The 19,281-nt window shown below is 37.7% G+C and overlaps 1 protein-coding gene across 1 annotated transcript in view; it reads right to left on the bottom strand.

Annotated features, from left to right (window-relative positions):
* Plac8l1 (PLAC8 like 1) overlaps nt 1-10,914 on the bottom strand; it is an 18,304-nt gene extending 7,390 nt beyond the window's left edge. The window contains exons 1-2 of the mRNA XM_015485771.2: nt 10,747-10,914; nt 4,984-5,120 (exon numbers count right to left, since the gene is read on the bottom strand). Coding sequence (XP_015341257.1) covers nt 4,984-5,120; nt 10,747-10,868 — 259 coding nt within the window. The 5' untranslated portion in view covers nt 10,869-10,914. The remainder of the gene's footprint in view (nt 1-4,983; nt 5,121-10,746) is intronic.
* Nucleotides 10,915-19,281: the final 8,367 nt, after the last annotated feature.

Below are 19,281 nucleotides of genomic sequence, written 5' to 3' on the forward strand. Positions count from 1 at the left end.
AGAGAAGGAGAAGAGGAGGAGGAGGAGGAGGAGGAGGAGAAGGAGAAGAGGAGGAGAAAATACAGATTACAATTTATGCATTTATTTGTGTCCAGCGAATTTGGGGGGTTTTTTTGTTTGTTTTTTTTTTTTTGTAATTTGTTTCATTTTGGTTTTTTGGGGGTTTTTTTGTTTTGTTTTGTTTGTTTGTTTTTTTTGATACCAGGGATTAAACCCAGGGGTGCTTAATCACTGAGCTGCATCCCCAGCACTTTTTATTTTTTATTTTGAGACAGGTTCTCACTGGGTTACTTAGGACCTTGCTAAGTTGCTGAGGCTGGCTTTGAACTTGTGATCTCCTGCCTCAGCTTCCTGAGCTCCTGGGATTATAGGCCTGTGCCAACACACCCAGCTCAGGAAATAAATTTTTAAGTGCCTCTTATGGGCCAGGTGCTTGGCTGGACACCAGAGTGGTAAACAATACAACTGTGGCTCCTGCTTTCAGAGAGTGTACTATTAACCTGAGATACAGTGAGGGGACACCAATTGCAGTCTGATGCCTTTTCATGCCTCCTTCCTCCTTCCTCAAAGAAAATCCTGGTTTGCTTCCTTCCATCCATCTTGGGTGTCTTATGGTTCCTAGTACGTATCAGTCTTACTACCTGTTGTTTACAGTGCCTTCTCAGTGTCCCTACACTGAGAGCCTGGATACTTCTTACTGGTCAGATAGAGTTTAAGCAAGTCTTCTGAAAAACAATCCTTTACCATATCCTCTATCATTTCCTTGTATAATAATACCCTGTTTCCTTTATGGCACTTATTACAAATGCAATTATTTTGTTTATTTATTAATTGTCTCTTTTACAAAATTATTTCTGTCTTATTCATTATTATGTCTATAACATACATCATGTGCCTGTATACACAGGTGGGAATTCAGAAAATATTGATTGAATTACAAACCAACGTTGATTACACCTTCTTATAAACTTCTTTGGAACAATATCACAAATATTCCTAAAGCCAGAATACACCGTTTTTTATTCACTATGCCTTTAGCTGCTACTTATTCCACCTTGGCCTCATCTTCACATTTGAGCTCTTGGGTACTCTATTTATGAAGGACACAAAGACACCCATTTGCAAGTCCCAGTGCAGAGTAAATTCAGATAAAAGTACAGGAGTGGGAAGAGGGAGGCAGTTAAGAATATATAATTACCATAAAATGAAGATGCAAAATGTCAAAAAGAAGTGGAAATCATTGCTGTTCATAATGTACCCTTTGCTTAATGGATGACAAATTGGAGCAATAATTCCCAGCATTTAAAGGAAAAATATCCCAGGATGGGAATCTGGCGTGGAAGCAGTTCTGTTTTTGTTCCCAAGCCTGTCACAACTATTTGCACAGTGATTTACTTAAAATGATCCTCTATGGATGAAATAATTCCCAATTAAAAGTCCTTTTACACAAGAATGGGAAGAAGCCCGAGATTCATAGCACTCATACTCCACCTGTGTCCTCACAGATATGGTGTAGATAATGAGTGCACAAAGTGATATTGTCTTTAAAGAGTTTTTCTGAGGCCATTAACTTAGAGACACTATGAACAGTCACCAATGAAGGCCCACGTAGGAAACAGTTAGAACATGACATTCAATCACCTTGCATGCTAGATCTGTGATATCTTCCTGCATGATTCCTGCCCAGTTGTAAAGAGCGTTGTATTTCTCCAGATTGTCACTTTCTTCGTACTCCCCTTGTCACTTTCCTTCCATCTCCCCTTGTCACTAGAACTGGCTCTCAAATGGAATCCTCCGGAAAATAGTCTGGTGGTATCCTGAACTTTGATGGGAGTTAGAGAAAAGCTGAGCAGTACAACAATGTTTAAGGTAAATAAGATGAGGAGAGAGCCTTTCTTTGGCCATCTTTCTAGGGGCTCCTAGGATTAGGTAGAAATCATTGCAGCATCCAATCTAAGCCTCTTGTCTCTACTCTTGGCTCTCAATGTGCTGAAGGAAAACAAAAAATATCCAATAGCATTCAATATTAATAGCTAAGATTCACTACAATTAACATTGTAGTAATATTTGTTGGGATTTTCCTTGTAACAGCACCCTAATAGTAAATTTGGGAAATTATCCCTTCACTCTTATGAGCAATATTAGTAGGACTGTCATTCAGAACGCCCTGGCCTTGCCAAGCAGTAGGCATGTGACCCAAACCAGGCAAATTGAGTTGTGTCTGCTAAAACCTCAATTCCCAGATAGGATGACACAAGGGTAAAAACATTTGGTGATATGTAGATTGTCAGCTCCTGGTAACAACGCATGTTGTCCTTTCTGACTCGATGAACTAGATTATCTTCTAATAAAGTCTAGCATTTGCTTCTACATTAGTTTTCTAGGGCTTCCATAACAAAATACCACAAATTGAGCATCTTAAAATAACAGAAATTCTCTCACTGGAAAATATAGGAGGCAGAAGTCAAATCAAGGTGTTGGCAGGGTTAGATCCTTCTGGACGATTCCAGGGAGAACCCCCTGCCCAGCCTAACTAATCCAGTGAGACTTTAATTTGACTACATTTGCAAAACCTTACTTCCATACAAGGTTACATTCAGAGGTTTCAAATGGACATGAATTTTAAGGAAGCACCATTCAACCTAATTTGGCTTACAACCAAATATCCCCAACTGATCCAGTAATGCTCCAAACTAGTGTTAAGAGTGGGTTCTATGCATTATATGTTTTAATCTTAACAACAACCCTTGAGGTTAATATCTTTATTATCTTCATTTTAGAGGGGAGAAATGCAGATTTAGAGAATTTTCTCAAGGTTAAAAGACATTTAAGAACAGAGTAAGGCATCGATGTTTATAGGAGCTCAATTCACAAAAGCTAAGCTACAGAATGAACCTAAGTGCCCTTCAACAGATGAATGGATAAAGAAAATGTGGTATATCTACACAATGGAATATTATCCAGCCATAAAGAAGAATGAAATTATGGCATTTGCTGGTAAATGGATGGAACTAGAGACTATTACGCTAAATGAAATAAGCCAATCCCAAAACACCAAAGGCCAAATGTTCTCTCTGATATGTGGATGCTAACACACAATAAGGGGAGTGGGTGGAGAACAGAAGTATTTTTGGATTAGACAAAGGAGAATAAAAGGAAGGGAAGAGGGATGGGAATAGGAAAGACAATAGAATGAATCAGAAATGACTTTCCTATATACATATATGAACACAAAACCAGTGTAACTCCATATCATGTACAACTGAAAGAATGGGAAGTTATATTCCATGTATGTATATATAATATGTCAAAATACACTCTACTGTCACATATTACTAAAAAATAACAAATTTAAAAAAAAAAAACATTAAAAACAACAGAGTGAGGAATCAAGGTGAGGCCCATATCTAATAAAACCTGTTCTCTTAACCACATTATAGTTAGGCCTTTGCCATAGGTAGGGTACACTCATGTCACCCAGCCCCTAATCAAATGTGACAAACATCTCTGCACAGTTATTCTGCCTTCTCTTTACCTTGGTACTAAGTAACAACTAGAGAATCAGGAAAAGCCCTGAGAGAGCCAGAGAATGGCTACAATAATCATCTGGTCAGAAATCCACATTGATAGCAGTGGCAGGAACAGACCTGCACAGCTGAGCCTCAAGACTCAGCCGAATGAGGACTTGCTCAGACGTTTCCAGGTGATCCATATTGTGTTACTGTCAGGCAAGTTCAGATGTTCCCAGAAAGCTTCACAAGATGGGGAGAGTCATATTCTCCAAAAACAGTAAGACCCAGGGTCTTTGGATTTTGAACTTAAGAGACTGGCCTTCATCTATCAAACAATAGCATACCCACCTTCCTTTAAGAGAGATTCCATGACCCAGTTGTTCCCTAGGGCGAGAGTATCAAGCACAAGAGGGAGATCCTAATTTGTGGTACCAGAAGTGGATTAGAATGTCCTAAGGTAAAAATTGGAATCAATATGCTTTAACTCCAAATCCAGAGAAAATCATGCAGCAAGAGGACAGTGGTATTTGTAACTCTATAATTAAACCAGTATCTGAAAAGATTTCAATCCATGAAGGGAGTTTCATTTTGTGAACATTCTTGTTGTTATGAGTATTGGATATTCTTCAAAGAAATACTGAATATTGAAAAGAGACAATCAAAAAAATAAAACTTATTCATTGGCTTGCCATCTGGAAACATCTACTGTAAACATTTATATATGTATCTTTCCAAATTTTTTCTAAATTTTTACTCACCCCCAAAAAAACGATGTCTAATGTGCATAACTTTGCAACCTATTTATTTAACCTAAACATGTATCCAAAAGATCTTTTCATCTGGCTGTGTAATTACTGATTTGTGAGTATCCCCTGGTGAACATTTAGGTTATTTCATGTTCTTGCTGTCATAACCAATGTGCAAAATGTAATGTTCCTGCTGAGTCTATGCACATGATTTATTTCCTTAGACTAAACTCCTAAAAAAAGTAATTACTGGGGTTGGGGGTGTGGCTCAGTGGTAGAGCACTTGTTCAGCATGTGCAAAGACCGTGGGTTCAATCTCCAATACTCCAAGAAAAATGGATTAAAATTAAAATTAAAAAGTGTATTTACTGGATCAAAGCTATGTAACACTTGAGGTTCTTTCCATATGTAATTCTAGGCCATCTATGAGGAAATCTACATTTCTACCAACAGTGGATGAGGGAGCCCATTTTGAGTGTCTTTGCCAACAGTGGATTTTGTCATTTAAAAATCTTTGAAGGCACCTCTTATTCTACAAAAGCATCCACAGTGCTGAGAAGCAAGATTTTCCAGCTAGGGAGTACATTTGAGTCACTTGGGTTAGTCCAGTTATTCTGAAACCATTTAATTTCGGTCTTTGTACCTGATGCAGTTGGTTCATTCACTGATATCTTGGGTAAGAAAAAGTAAGAAAAAGAACTTAAAATTAAGAGGAAAAAACCTACAAATTCTCCTATCTCTGCAGACACTGAAGAGGCCGGTGCTCCAGTCCCCACCAGTCTGGGCAATTGCTGTGATTGTGGTCCTGCCACTGGCTCCGCGGACGGGCTGCTTCACCACAGCGTGGACTGGTACATGGCTCCTGGAGAGTCAAGGATGGTGATGAACTTGAGAGTGAAGATTCTTCAGAACAATACCATTAAGCAGACAAAATGATAAAGAGGCTATGGGAACCCAGTGGTGCAAAAGGAACTCATAATTCATAACCCAGGCTAAGTTCACCATCTCCCTCCCTTCATTACACCTTCTTATCTGACTTTTTTCCCTCTCTCTATTAATAGCATTATTATCCTTGGAACAGAACCAGGAGCCAAAATAAACTTCTTTATAACTTAAAAAATAAAATAAAATAGCATTATTATTCCAAATCCTGTCAAATTCAATGTCTAGTATGCTTTTGTAGTGTCTCATAATAGTTAAATTCACAAATTTGAAACCAAGAGGCCTTGGTTCATATTCCCAGCATGCCACTTCCTGATGGACTTGATCTTGATTTAGTGGCTTAACACCTCTGCTTTCTATTAGTTCAGATGAAAAAAACTGCTATGGGGTTACTATGTCAACTGAAGGACATATAATTACTGTGCCCAAAGGGTGTGTAACAAGGTGACCCAGAGTAAGCTGCATCCCAAAGCATTTTCTTTCTTTCTTTTTTTTTTGCTTTCTATTTTCACTTTTGTAGTGCTGGGGATCAGAATCCAGGGCCTTACACAAGATAGGCAAGTGCTTCTATCATTGAGCCACAACCCCAGCCCACCCCCAGGGTTTTGAACCTTTGATGAAGAGACTGAAAAGGAATTGGACTGAATAGGCAGAATGAAGCTTGGACTAGGTCACTGAAGTTAACATGTAGTATCATTTAAGTGAAAACCCCCAATTTAGAATACATCTTGATAGCAAACTGCTTTATAATTTGTCCTGGTAGGACTATGAAGTATAACTTTGGGTTAAATTCCCTGAATGGAATAGATATTCCCTATGTCCATCATTCTGAATTAGGAAATTAAGGCCTAGAAGTTCAATTTTGAAAGTGAGGTAAGAAAAACTTCCTTCTCTGAGGCTTAAAGTATCTTGACTAAATTTAAACCATAGGGATGCTGGAGATATTCCCATAGTGAAGGGTAAGCTGCACCTGGCCCCATGGAAGGAGTGGTCAAGAGTTGGGTGGAGGGGCCCTAGGGTGAATCTGAGCCTATATGGTGGGGTCATTTTCCTGTTTTGTGCTTTTGTTTTGGCAAGCCTCAGAAAGAGTTCGATCTCTGGTGTTCTATGAAGAATTAAAGAAAGCACCTGCCTCATACTTGATTAAAAATAAACAAGAGAAGGGCTAGGGATATAGCTCAGTTGACAGAGTAAATGCCTCGCATGCACAAGGCCCTGGGTTCAATCCTTCAATCCCCAGCACCACAAAATAAATAAATTAATTAATTAATTAAATTAAATAAACAAGAGAAAGCAGCATTTCTTCTTCTAATAGTTGTTGCTATAAGTCACCAAAACTCAGAACTTAGGACAGAGAGCCTGGAGGTCAGAGGAAAACATTTTTGATCACTCTTAAGGTAGCAACCTGGGGGCATCATGGAAAGTTGAGGAGCCCTTTGAGAACCTCTAAATTTGGGCAATAAGGCCAGTGGAATATTATGATCTCTTAATATAGGTTGCCCTGTTCTTAAGACCCAAATCTCTTCGCCTTTCCACCAATACTGCACAAGTACATAACTTCTCAAACTTGACAGCACATTAATTGTCATGCTTCCTAGCCTTACCTCTGACCAGTGTCACCCTCCAAGGAAGAAGAAATCAGTATCATAGAAAGGTTTCCAGGTAATACTTAAGCAGTTACCCTACCACTCTTGAAACCTGGTACCAGTAGATTTGAATACCATTAATGGTAACTACAATAATTTCTAAGTATTCTCCTAGTAGTGGTGTCAATGTAACCATTGACAAGAAAATCGGATAAGTGGGAGGTAAGTTGGAAGGAAATATGCTTGTAACACACCCAGTATAAAGTGCCAGTGGGACATCAAGAGGATGCCCAACAGAGCTGGAAGTGCTGCACCAGAACTTGGAAGAAAGGCTGGGGTTGGGAGTGCCTGTCTAGAAATCTGTAATGAATCTATGAAACATCTCCATCTCTTTCATCTATTGGGCATTACAGACAATGCCTAGCATCCAACTAGATTTTCAAGAGTTTGGTGCTTGGAAAAAAGTACTAGCTCTTGAATATAAAAAGGGCAAAATATTAATTAATGCTGTTAAACATAAAAATTTAGCATTGTCAAATTTAGAGTCCACTGATATTTTACTATGTTGAAAAACAATTTACAAGTTCTCTTGTTTTACAAAAATTCCCTAGTATGGGTTGGGCATGGTGGCGCATTCCTGTAATCCAGATGCTTGGAAGGCTGAGGTGGGAGGATCACAAGTTCAAAGCCCGCCTCAGCAATTTAGCAAAGCAACTCAGTGAGTCTCTATCTCTAAATAAAATATTTAAAAAGGGGCTAGGAAGGTAGCTGAGCAGTTAACGGGCCTTGGGCTTAATCCCTGGTACCAAAAAAAAAAAAAAAAAATTCCCTAGTGTGCATGACTGCTGAGAAGCAGCAGCCATTGGTTAAGTAAATGAATTACTTGTGTGCAGTGTGATGACACATGCCTGTGATTCCAATGACTCAGGAAGTTCAGGCAAGAGGATCACAAGTTGAAAGCCAGCCTCAATAAATTAGCAAGACCCTATCTCAAAATAAAAAATAAAATCAAAAAGGCCAGGAATGGGCTGGGACCATAGCTCAGTGGTAAAGTACTTGCCTCACATGTGTGAGGCACTGAGTTTGATACACAGCACCACATAAAAATAAATAAATAAAGATATTATGTCCATCTACAACTAAAAAAATATTTTTAAAAAAAAGGGGCGGGGGAGTGCCAGGATGAGGCTTAGTGGTAAAATGTCTCTTCATTCAATCCCCAATACCATCAAAAGAAAATTATTCAAGCAAAATTATAAAATTTCTTTAATTTATTATTCAGAGAGAAAGAGAGGGAAAGAGGAAGAGTTATCATGTAGGTGTGTTGTTATGGTGTGAGTTAGGGTCTATTTCTATGGATTGACTTGTGTTCTCCAAAATTCTCACACTGAAGCCCTAGCTTATTATGTAAATGTACATGGAGATAGGGCTCTTAGGAAGTAAATACAGTCAGAGGAGTGGGATTCTGGCTCAATAATACAGACACAAAAACATTTTTTTTTTGTACCAGGGATTGAACCCAGGGGTGCTTAACTACTGAACTACAACCCTAGCCTTTTTTATTTATTATTTTTAGACAGGGTCTTACTAAGTTGCTCATGGCTCACTAAATTGCTGAGGCTAGCTTTTAACTTGTGATTCTCCTGCCTCAGGTCCCCAAGCTGCTGGGATTACAACATGCCACCACACCAAGCACAGGTAGCCTTTTAAGAGGAAGAAAGAGATTTCTTTGCCAATATGCATGTGCAGAGGAAAGACCGTGTAAGCACACCACAGTCCAGGAAGAGCCCTCTCCAGAACTTAGCTACACTGGCACCCTTCCAGGCTCTAGAACTATGCAAAAATAAATTTCTCATTTATTCCCTCAGTCTATGGCAATCCAAGCAGATTAAGACACTAAATGGCCATGAAGAAACTGTTATTTCCTCAGCCTCCACCTGAGCTCCTTGAGGCCAGGGGGCACCTGCTGCTCCTCCTGGTATCCAGCACACTACCCTGATATTTACCACAATAAGTATTTGTCAAATTGGATCAAATGGATTCCTAAGTCTTTTCTGTACATGAGTCCTCCTCAATCTAGCTCCTCTAATCTAAATTATATGACTATTACTGTGTTTCATTCTCTAGTAAAAGTGCAACTCTCAGGTGTGAATTGATAAAATAAAAGCTGCAAGTAACCTAAAAGCTTCCTGCATCACCCTACACAATCCAAAACATTTCCCTCTCTACATCATGCCCACCAGCAAGGGCTTCCATCATTATGCTAAGAGTTTCAATCATCCCTGATTTTAGTAGAGAGATTTCTTATGCTGAATGGCTGGATTAGATTCTCCTCTGAAATGAATCACTTACTGCTTGCAACCTAGAATACAATTTTTTGCTTCTATCATAGAATTATGTGCATAACACCTTTTATCACAGCAAGAATGCCTGTCCTTTATCTACTCCAAATCAAACAATGAAGAGGACAGATTTTCCTTGGTGGGAAAAAAGTGTGTGTGTGTGTTTTCCTGATTTTCTTTCCTTAATACTTTAAATCTTTGGTGATTTTTATATTAAAATGTCTTAATTTGCATACATTAGCTAAGACATTTCAGTTCAAGATTATTGCTCATGTGTTATAATTTAAATAACTCTACCCTTCCCTGAGAACTTTTTATGTCCTGGCACTGAGTAGTCCCATTAAAAGCCAAAAAATTATTCGAGGCTGCTATAGGTGTTAGAATAAAGTAGCTATTGTAGATTCCCAGACTGCTTTTATGTATTACCCTAGAGAATCTTATGTCACCATGAAAAATCAGAACAAATTTGGGAACAGTGGGTGAAAATGATGACCCCAGAACTATGCTAACTCAGAGAACCCATTCACTTAACCATCAAAGTCAACAATTTCTTCCCTTAGTTGAAAGAGCAGACTTCAGATTAAAGCACACTAAAAATTCAAATGTGGTTCAGCTACATTCTAGTTGTTTGACTCTGAGAAACAACTTGTCACAGCCTTCAACTCTTGCATCCTTCTCCTTAAAATACCTTAGATCACAATTGGCATGACTACTAAGGAAGATCATGTACTTGGCACATAGCAGGCCTATAATCAACGGCAGCTATTGTTATTATTGTCACTTCAGGATCCACTACATACCCTATGAGAAACAAAGAGAGAGAAGAGATCTGGGCCAGTTTTTCAGTTATCATATTGCTATCCAAATGCCTTAAATTTTATTCAGGAAAACCAAATATCCCAGCTCTTCTAGGATCAATGGTCTTACCTGGGTGGGAAACTTTCAGTGCTAAAACCAGGATATTCCCTGACAAACCAAGAAACAGTAACCTTAATAATCAGAAGTCAAAGGAAGTTTTAACTCATGAAAGGCAGGAGGCTGACTCCAGCCAAAGTGTGATCTGTTCCTATTTAGTGTCAGGAAATGGATGAGATACACACCCTTCCCTGCAGTGACCTCACTCTAGTCAGTCCTTACAGCAGCTAAGCACATTCCACACTGTATGTCCCCAAATGCCTAATACTTCAGCCTAGCAGGGTTTGTGTCACTCTCTTCCTTAATCAAACTTACAGTACTAAGAATTTGTTTTGCCTTTCACTCAGGCATCTAAATTCTTTCACATTCTTAACTAAAGCCAAAACCCTTGAATTATTATTTCAAAGGAGTGGCAGTTACTGGCAATCGCCAGAAATAAAGTTTCACTTAGTCAAGGTTCAACATTTTAAGTAAAGAATGAAGAGACATCCTTTCACCTAAGCCAATCCTCCTCTTTTCAATAGCCAAGCAAGGCCAGAAGAAACTAATGAGTTGCCCCTTTTCAAGTACACAAGGGGCAAGACAGAAACCACTTTCTTCACAAGCCCAGTTTTCCTTTCCCTAGTTCCTTTTAAGAAGGACGTGTCTTGGTAATCCATCTAAAGAGCCAAGGCTGGGGGGAAAAATTCATTCTACTTCCTACCTCAAGTTGGAAATAAAATGTTCATCTTCAGACGATATGAGTGAAAACAGCAGAGGTGAGGGTACATTCAGTAAGGAAACATCCTTGGGACACTTAGAAAAGTAATGTCCAAACCAATTCATAGTAAGAAGTGGCTTCTTGTCATTTGGGCTATCCTTTTTCTTTTGGCAATAAAATTACTGATTCTAAATTTAGATTCAATACAAAGTGACATATTTCTTTGAAAGAATGTTGTATTGATATTCTGGAACCTGAGGTCATAGCAGTATGACTGACACATCAAATCTCCTGAAAGACAGGTACACAACTAACTGAAGGTGTGTCTATTTGACTAATCTGAAGTGAGATACTGCTGGACATATAGTTTAAGTTTAAAAAAAATCAGATAACTTATCTCTGATGGAAAAATTCCTTAGTTTTGATAACTTCTATCAAACATTTATCTAGCTCTATGTCACTAAGTATCTCTTGACCCTTCCTTGGAAGACCCAGAAGCCACAGATTTCTTTCATACTATATGACTGAGAAGCATCAGGGGCCTCTCTTCATTTCCAAGATTATTGTCCAATTCATTGAGACGAGTCCTGTAACTTAGCTAAAATCATGGACAGAAAGGTCTTTTAGCCCAGGTATCATACTTGAATCCATTTTTTGAAAGTGGTTGCCTCACATTTGAGACATGCTAGGTTGCCCCAAGTCCATAAGGCTATTCAGAACTTCCATGGACTTCATTGATAATGCTAGGGAAATAATGCTTCTTTCCTACTTAGCCCAGATGGAATCTAGAGAAGAAAGCAGGGCTGGGTGGTAATAGTTTCCCAACTGCTTTGTATCTTCAGGATCATAGGAACCACCAAAGCAAACATTTAGGACAGGCTTCAGGAGGGATGGACTTCAGTAACACTAAGAAATGTCCTTGGAGGACAAAAAAAAAAAAAAAAGGCAAAATTGCACAAGAAGGGGCAGAATTCAAATCATAATTAATGATTCATTAAAAAAACAATAGGAAGAAATTGCCACCATGGTATATATTCTTTTCATCAGACCCATAAAGAATAATTGTGTTTCTGAACTCCTAAGTATTTACGTCACCCGGGTTATTACCAAAAGCCTGAATTACCTTTCAAATTAAGAGTTTTTAGACACAGTTTCATAATTGCCTTCACCTGCAGGCTTCTGGACAACAGACTCAGAGAACTCTAAAATGCATCTGATATTCAGAACAGCTATGTTTTTGCTGTTTACCACTCTATTCCAAGTGCTTACCACAGTGTCTGACACATAATAGCACTCAGAATTTGTTAAATAAATGTGAAATACATGAAAATTCAGGTTATAATAATACAAATTAAGAGTGATTACTAGCTTTACAAAAAGATTTACAGTGTGCTTCCTTTTAAGAGTGAACAACCATTGTACAAGTAAGCTCTGATTCCATATTTTAAATTTCCATTTGTACCCTGCTTTCCTAATTAAATATCTATTGTATGAAATGATTAGTCCACATGCCACACAGTTAATTTGTTCACTTAAAAATAAGTGAAAAAAGGGCTGAGGTTGTGGCTCAGTGGTAAAAGCCCTTGCCTGGCATGTATGGGGCACTGGGGTTCAATTCTCAGCACCACATATAAATAAGTGAATAAAATAAAGGTCCATCAACAACTAAAAATATATTTTTAAAAAAGTGAAAAAAGAATGAAATGTTCTGAACTATTTATTTTAAAAAATGATAGCATTGGAAAGTTGCCATTTTGCACAGTTCCCAACATAGTCACTTATCCGGAAAGGATCTTCAAAGGGTACTAAAACCATCAGGTAAAAAAGATTAGGATGGGCTGGGATTGTGGCTCAGTAGTAGATCACTTGCCTAATATGTGTGAGGCACTGGATTCAATCCTCAGCACCACATAAAAATGAATAAAAATATTGTGTTTATCCACAACTAAAAAAATTTTTTGAAAGAAAAAGCAGTCTTTAAAAAAAAAAAAAAAAGATTAGGAACAGAACATTCCCTAGATACCAGAGTATCACTCCACACATTTCTAATTGCAAAATTTTAAAAAGTATTTTAAGTCTGGAGAGATACAAAAGTACTCAAAATGTTATCTTCATGATGTAAAATTTTGAAAGTGCTTTTTGAAAGATTTAACTGCAATAAAAGCCCTGGAAGTGGCTTTTAACAATGATATCTTTACAATATAGCATCCTGGAAGTGATCAAAATATACTTCTAATATGGAAATTCTGGAGTTTATCCAATTTAGATCACTAACAGTGGAATATCTGACACTGTAAAGTTCTTGATAACAGTTACAACAGAAATAATGTTTAACCCAAATTTCAACAACTTTCTCGACCACATTGTCCAATAGAAATATAATTTGAGCCACATATGTAATTTTAAATTTTCTATTAATAAAGGTAAAGTAAAAAGAAACAGGTGAAGTTAATTTTAATATTATATTTATTTAACCCAATATATATTCAAAACAATTTCAGTATATAGTCAATATTTTGAAATTATTGAGATATTTTACATTCTTTTGTATACTGTCTTAGGAGTACAGTCTACACTTATAGTACATCTCAATTTGGACTAGCCACATTTAAAAGTTGCTAGTGGCTAAAGCACTGAACCCCACAGCTCTGAACTTACCCTCCAATATGAGAAACACAAGAGAGGGATAAATTACCATCTATTCTTCCAAAGTGAAAATGCATTAAGAATTCCTTTGTCACATTTTTCAGGTCTCTTAGGAGCAAGGGCCACATCCTACCCTGGTTTTTGTACTGTTTTTTCACCTTAAAACCAACTAAGCTCTATGTATAGCAGTAAGCAATTAAGAAACTTAATTGGTGCTGTAAATTTGGGGGTCAAGGGGCTGGGGCTGGGGCTCAGTTGTAGAGCACTTGCCTCATAACAGTGAGGCACTGGATTCAATCCTCAGCACCACATAAAAATAAATAAATAAAAGATATTGTGTCCATCTACAACTAAAAAATATATTTTAAAAAATTGGGGGGTCAAGTATTTTCTAATACAGAAGTGAAGCTATTTCTAAAGATATTCAGAAGAAAAACAATTTTAACAAAATAACAGCTGAATGTCAACTAAAGACAGGCAAATAGGCTTCTAATAAAGTATTGAATAAAGTTTTCAAGAAAAAAAAATATATGGGCACAACTACTGCAGGCTACAGAAGACTAAAAAAACACAGCAATCTCTCCTGCTTCAAAAATTTATAGTGACTCTCCACAGAAATTGAGTCAAACATCCAATTTCACCTAGAGATCCAAGATTCTTTATGATAAAACCCAGTTTACTTACCTGTTTCAAATTTTTCCTCATTCCTTCCCAGATAAACATTTCACTCCTGGCTTCATCTCTCAAATGAGCTATTCATTTGTTTTCTCCTCCAAGCCCATAGCTATTACAAGTTCCAAAAATTAGGAATATAGTCCTCTTCTCCTGCTATTCCAATCCAAATCATCCTCCACATCTCACCTCCTCTATTTTCTTTTTTGACTGTGATCCATATAAACTTCTCCCATCTCTGACCTGACAATACTGGTCTTGTTTAAATACTGTTTCCCATTCATGAATTCTTCGACTATCTAATAAGTGTGCTGTAGTGAAGTGGAAATATGGAAGAGTGTTCTCATTCAACTCTAATACCAGTATGTAGCCTCTTGAACAAGTCTCTTTCATCTCCAGATCTTTTATCATGGGCCCTGCTTGCTACTTCCTTGGCAATACTGGATACATGCCCCTTCCTCAGAGTTCTGTGCTTGTCTTGCGTCTGCCTAAAATGCTGTTGCCCAGGTGTCTGCTAACAAAACCTCCCATATATTTACCTCTGGACCTACAAGCTCACATCTAGAAATTTACTCTAAAGATTCACCTAATATGAAATCACATATTCATAAGATTATTCACTATAAACACTTTGAAACAACCTAAGTGCCTATCCATAGGAGAATGGCTGAAATACTATGGTACACCTTTACAACAGTATTATTGGTGGGGTGTGGTGGTGAGAAAAAGGACAGAAAGAATGGGGAGAAGAGGAAAGGAGGAAGAGAAAGAAAAAGATCTCTATGAGCCAAAATGGAAAAATATCCAGGCTCTCTTGTTAAGTTAGGAAAGCAAGGTATAAAATAATTTTATATATAATTCCATAGATATATACTGCTACTATTTGCATAATATAGAAGAAATTAAAGTTTACACATGTAAACAACAGTTCTATTTTTTAAAAAAGAAACACGGGAAATATGTAAGCCAGAAAATAATGACAACAGTTAACTATTGTGTGAGTGGGAATGTAGTGCAAGAGAGTAAGAATTCTCTGAATGGATATGGTTTTGACTTTTTAATTATGTATTTTATTTATTAAAAAATAAATAAAAAGGAAACTACAAAACTTAATATAAAGAGAAACTAATAACTGTCCATTAAAATCACATTATCAAGAATACAAATAAAAATAACTGCTGGCAAGGATGTGGAAGGAAAAGGTACATTTATACATTGTTGGTGGGGCACCAAGTAAGTACAACAGAATGGAGATAATTCAAGACTAGGAATGAAACCACAAAAGACCCAGCTATATCTCTCCTTATTTATCCAAAAGCACAAAAATCAGCATACTATAGTGAAACATGCATACCAATGTTTATAGCAGCACAATTCACAACACCCAAGTTATGGAACCAGCCTCAGTGTCCATCAGTAGAAAAGTGGATAAAGATAATGTAGTATATACACATAATGCAGTTTTACTCAAAAGAGTAAAATTGTCCTCTGCTGGTAAATAGATGGAACTGGAGAACATTATGCTAGGTGAAAAAAGTCAGACTCAGAAAGTCAAGAGTCAATATTTTCTGTCATATGTGGAAGCTAGAGAGAAAAAATAAAGTAAAAAAGAGATTTCATGAAAATAGAAGGAAGCCACTAGAATAGAGGAAAGGGATTGAGAGGGAGGGAGGAGAGGAAAGTATGGGGAAGTACTAGGGAATGAAATATACCAAATTATGCTTATGTCCGTGTACAAATATCACAGTGAGTTCCATTCTTATAGACATTATGCTAATATACTAATTAAAATAATATTAGTAATAGAAGGGAAATCAGCAGAGTACAGCAAATAGATCAGAGAGAGGGAGGGAGGGAAAGGAAAGGTACTGGAGAATGAGATCAACCAAATTATGTACATGTAGAAACATGGCATAATGAATCTCACTGTGATATGTAATTACAATGGACCAATAAAAACATTTCTTAAGAAACCACACACAGCCAGGTACGGTGGTGCATGCCTGTAAGCCCAGTGGCTCAGGAAGCTGAGGCAGGGGGATCTCAAGTTCAAAGCTACCCTCAACAACTTAGTGAGGCCCTAAGCAACTCAGTGAGACACTGTCTCTAATAAAATACAAAAAGGGGCTGGGATATGGCTGAGTGGTTAATTAATTAACTGCCCCTGGTTCAATTGCCAAAAAAGTACCAAAAAAGAAAAATTCAAGAAACATTTAAATATGATGTTATTTCCCTTATAGGGTATGTTCCAAGAACACAAAGAACTGCAAAAGTAGTATTGAACTCTACTTAGTAGAATGTTAGTAGAGAATTGGGATTGGTAATTCTAATAGACCAAATGAGTAAAATATACTGAGATTCTTTTTTTAAAAATATTTATTTTTTAGTTGTAATTGGACACAATATCTTTATTTATTTTTTATGTGGTGCTGAGTATCAAACCCAGGTCCTTGCACCTGCTAGGCAAGCGCTCTACCACGGAGCCAGAAACCCCAGCCGCATTACTGAGATTCTTAACAACTAGAATTTTCACTGTGTAAAGGAGGAAAATACACATAAGGTGAGGAGGCAATAAATAATTCTGTGGCATTATATAAAATTATGATTTAAAAAAAATACATAACACTTCTTAGCTGCGTCCAATGGAAAGATAGAAAAAAAAATATCCTTGGTAATAATGAGCACAGAAAACACTTGGATTTTAATACCAATTAGATCTTAAGACTTGGTTTCTTAATACCATTCTCCATTAAAATAAAGCAGAGTTATTGGAGAAAAGCCTAATTCTTTCTGGGACAGGAAAATATGAGGTAAGTTAGAAACTTCTTGAGCTTTTAAGTTAAAAAATGCTCTAAGTCTGGTGGGGAGATAACAAAAGGACAGAGGAGCCAGCTGGAATGGCTCCACAACTGGTTAAATTTGGAAAACTGAATATTCAAATAACGATAAAGGATTAGCACACATATTTAAAAAATACATCAGTTCGTAGTGATTGTATTTACTTACTTATTTATGTGTGGTACTGGGGACTGAACTCGGGCCCTCCCACATGCTGGACAAGCATTCTACTACTGAGCTATATACACCCCTAACTTTAGTCCACAGTGATTTTAAAAGAATGAGGTGGGGAAACAAAAGAAAGAGGAATGCTTCTTTATAGAAAAACAATACCTAATTAAGGTAGATGAGATAATTTAATCATTTATAAGAACTTACCATATTACAACCATCAAAGTAATATCACAAAAATTATCCATGAATGCTATCACTTCATGTAAGTTTGCTCACAAATAGGGTCTTCATCCATTTGCACTGCTGTAACAAAATATCTTAGATTGAGCTGGGTGCAGTGAGCTAGGATTACACACCTGTAATCCCAGCATCTTGGAAGGCTGAGACAAAAATTCCCAAGTTCAAGGCCAGCCTCAGTAATTTAGCAAGGCCCTAAGCAACTTAATGAGACCATATTTCAAAATTAAAAAATTTTTAAAAGGGGTTGAGGATGTAGAGCAATGGTAAATTGACCGAGTTAAATCCCTAATACCCCCACCTAAAAAAATTCTTAGATTGAGTAATTTCTAAACAATAGAAATTTATTTTTCACAGTTCTGAAAGCTATAAAGTCAAGATAAAAGGCCAGCACATCTGGTGTCTGGTAAAGGTCTATTCCTCATAGATATCCCTCCCCCTTTATTCTGTGGATTAAATGGAGGGGCACTTTACCACTGAGCTACATCCCCAATCTTTGCTAAGCTGATAAGGGTCTTGTTGAGTTACTAAGGCTGGACTCGAATTTACAATACACAGGCCTCAGCTTCCAAGTCACTGGAATTACAGGCATGCACCATCAAACCAAGTTATAAATTATATTTTCTATGCATTGTCACGTGACAGAAAGGCAAAAGAGCCCTCTCAAGCCTCTTTTATGAGGGCACTAGCCTTACTCCTGAAGGAACACACCTCAAAACCTAACCTTCCCTCCCAAAGTCCCCACCTTTAAACATCAATTACTGTGGAGCTTACATTTCAACATAGGAATGGGGAGGGGTACAAGCATTTAGATCATACAGAGTCTCAAAATATCACCACAGACTTATTAATTAGAAAAGGGGAGTGTACATCTGAAAATACCATTTTACCCAAGTGATCAAACTTACCATTATAAATGGAACAAACCCACAATATATTAACACTGATAATAATAGGAAATATTTACCCAGATAGCACTCTTATCTAGACTTTTAACTGATTCTAACTATGAGAAAATAAGACAAATCCAGATTGAGGCATACTACTACTAATTGGCTTAATCATCAAAAATGCCATTGTTGACCGGGCGAGTGGTGCACGCCTGTAATCCCAGCAGCTCAGGAGGTTGAGGCAGGAGGATTGAGAGTTCAAAGCCAGCCTCAGAAATGGCGAGGCACTAAGCAACTCGGTGAGACCCTGTCTCTACACAAAATACAAAATAGGGCTGGGGGTGTGGTTCAGTGGTCAAGTGCCCCTGAACTCAATCCCTGGTACCAAAAATAGTCATTGTCAAAAAAAGACCAAAGAAAAATAGAAGCAAGCAGAAAATTGTCCTGCTTTAAGAAAGATCAAGAGAGTCACAGCCTAAGGGACAGGAACCCCCTGCATTTTTCCTTTGGTAGCAAAGCAATAAACCTTCTTTTTCTTCTTTCTCAAAACTGTCCTCATTATTAAATTGGCACTGATTGGACCAAGCTTTAGGTTACAAATTTTGGTGACCCAGATGGGACCTGAGAGCAGCCCCCGCTCTGCTTTTTTGGGCAAGCTTGGTACTCTAAGCAACTGCACTTCCATGCGGAGGATGTAAGGTGAACTTTTTGAGAGCTGACTACTGGAAAGTGTGCCTCGGGTCAAACCAAACCAGAGGAGCTGTATTGCTGTAAGTAAAGGGAGGGACTGAGAGACTCCCAACAGCTGCCAAAGCCCCTTTGCTTCGGGGAACTCCCGCCTTCTTTACTGGCATTGTAAGAATTGCTCCATTTTGGTCTATTTTCAGAAAAAGGAAAACTGAATGCAGTAAAGTCATGACACCTTGGCCATCTGGTAAGCTCCACAGTGTGCACACCAAAACCCTTGATTCTACACTTCTGGTTCTCCTTTGTGGGAGCATCTGGTTCCCTTGTGGGGACATCTGTGGCACTACTGATGTAGGAGTCATGGTGAAGCAGGAGTTGGAAACTTGGGAGAGAT

This window comes from Marmota marmota, unplaced genomic scaffold, assembly GCF_001458135.2.
Source record: "Marmota marmota marmota unplaced genomic scaffold, marMar, whole genome shotgun sequence".
In the NCBI taxonomy this organism is placed as follows: domain Eukaryota; kingdom Metazoa; phylum Chordata; class Mammalia; order Rodentia; family Sciuridae; genus Marmota; species Marmota marmota.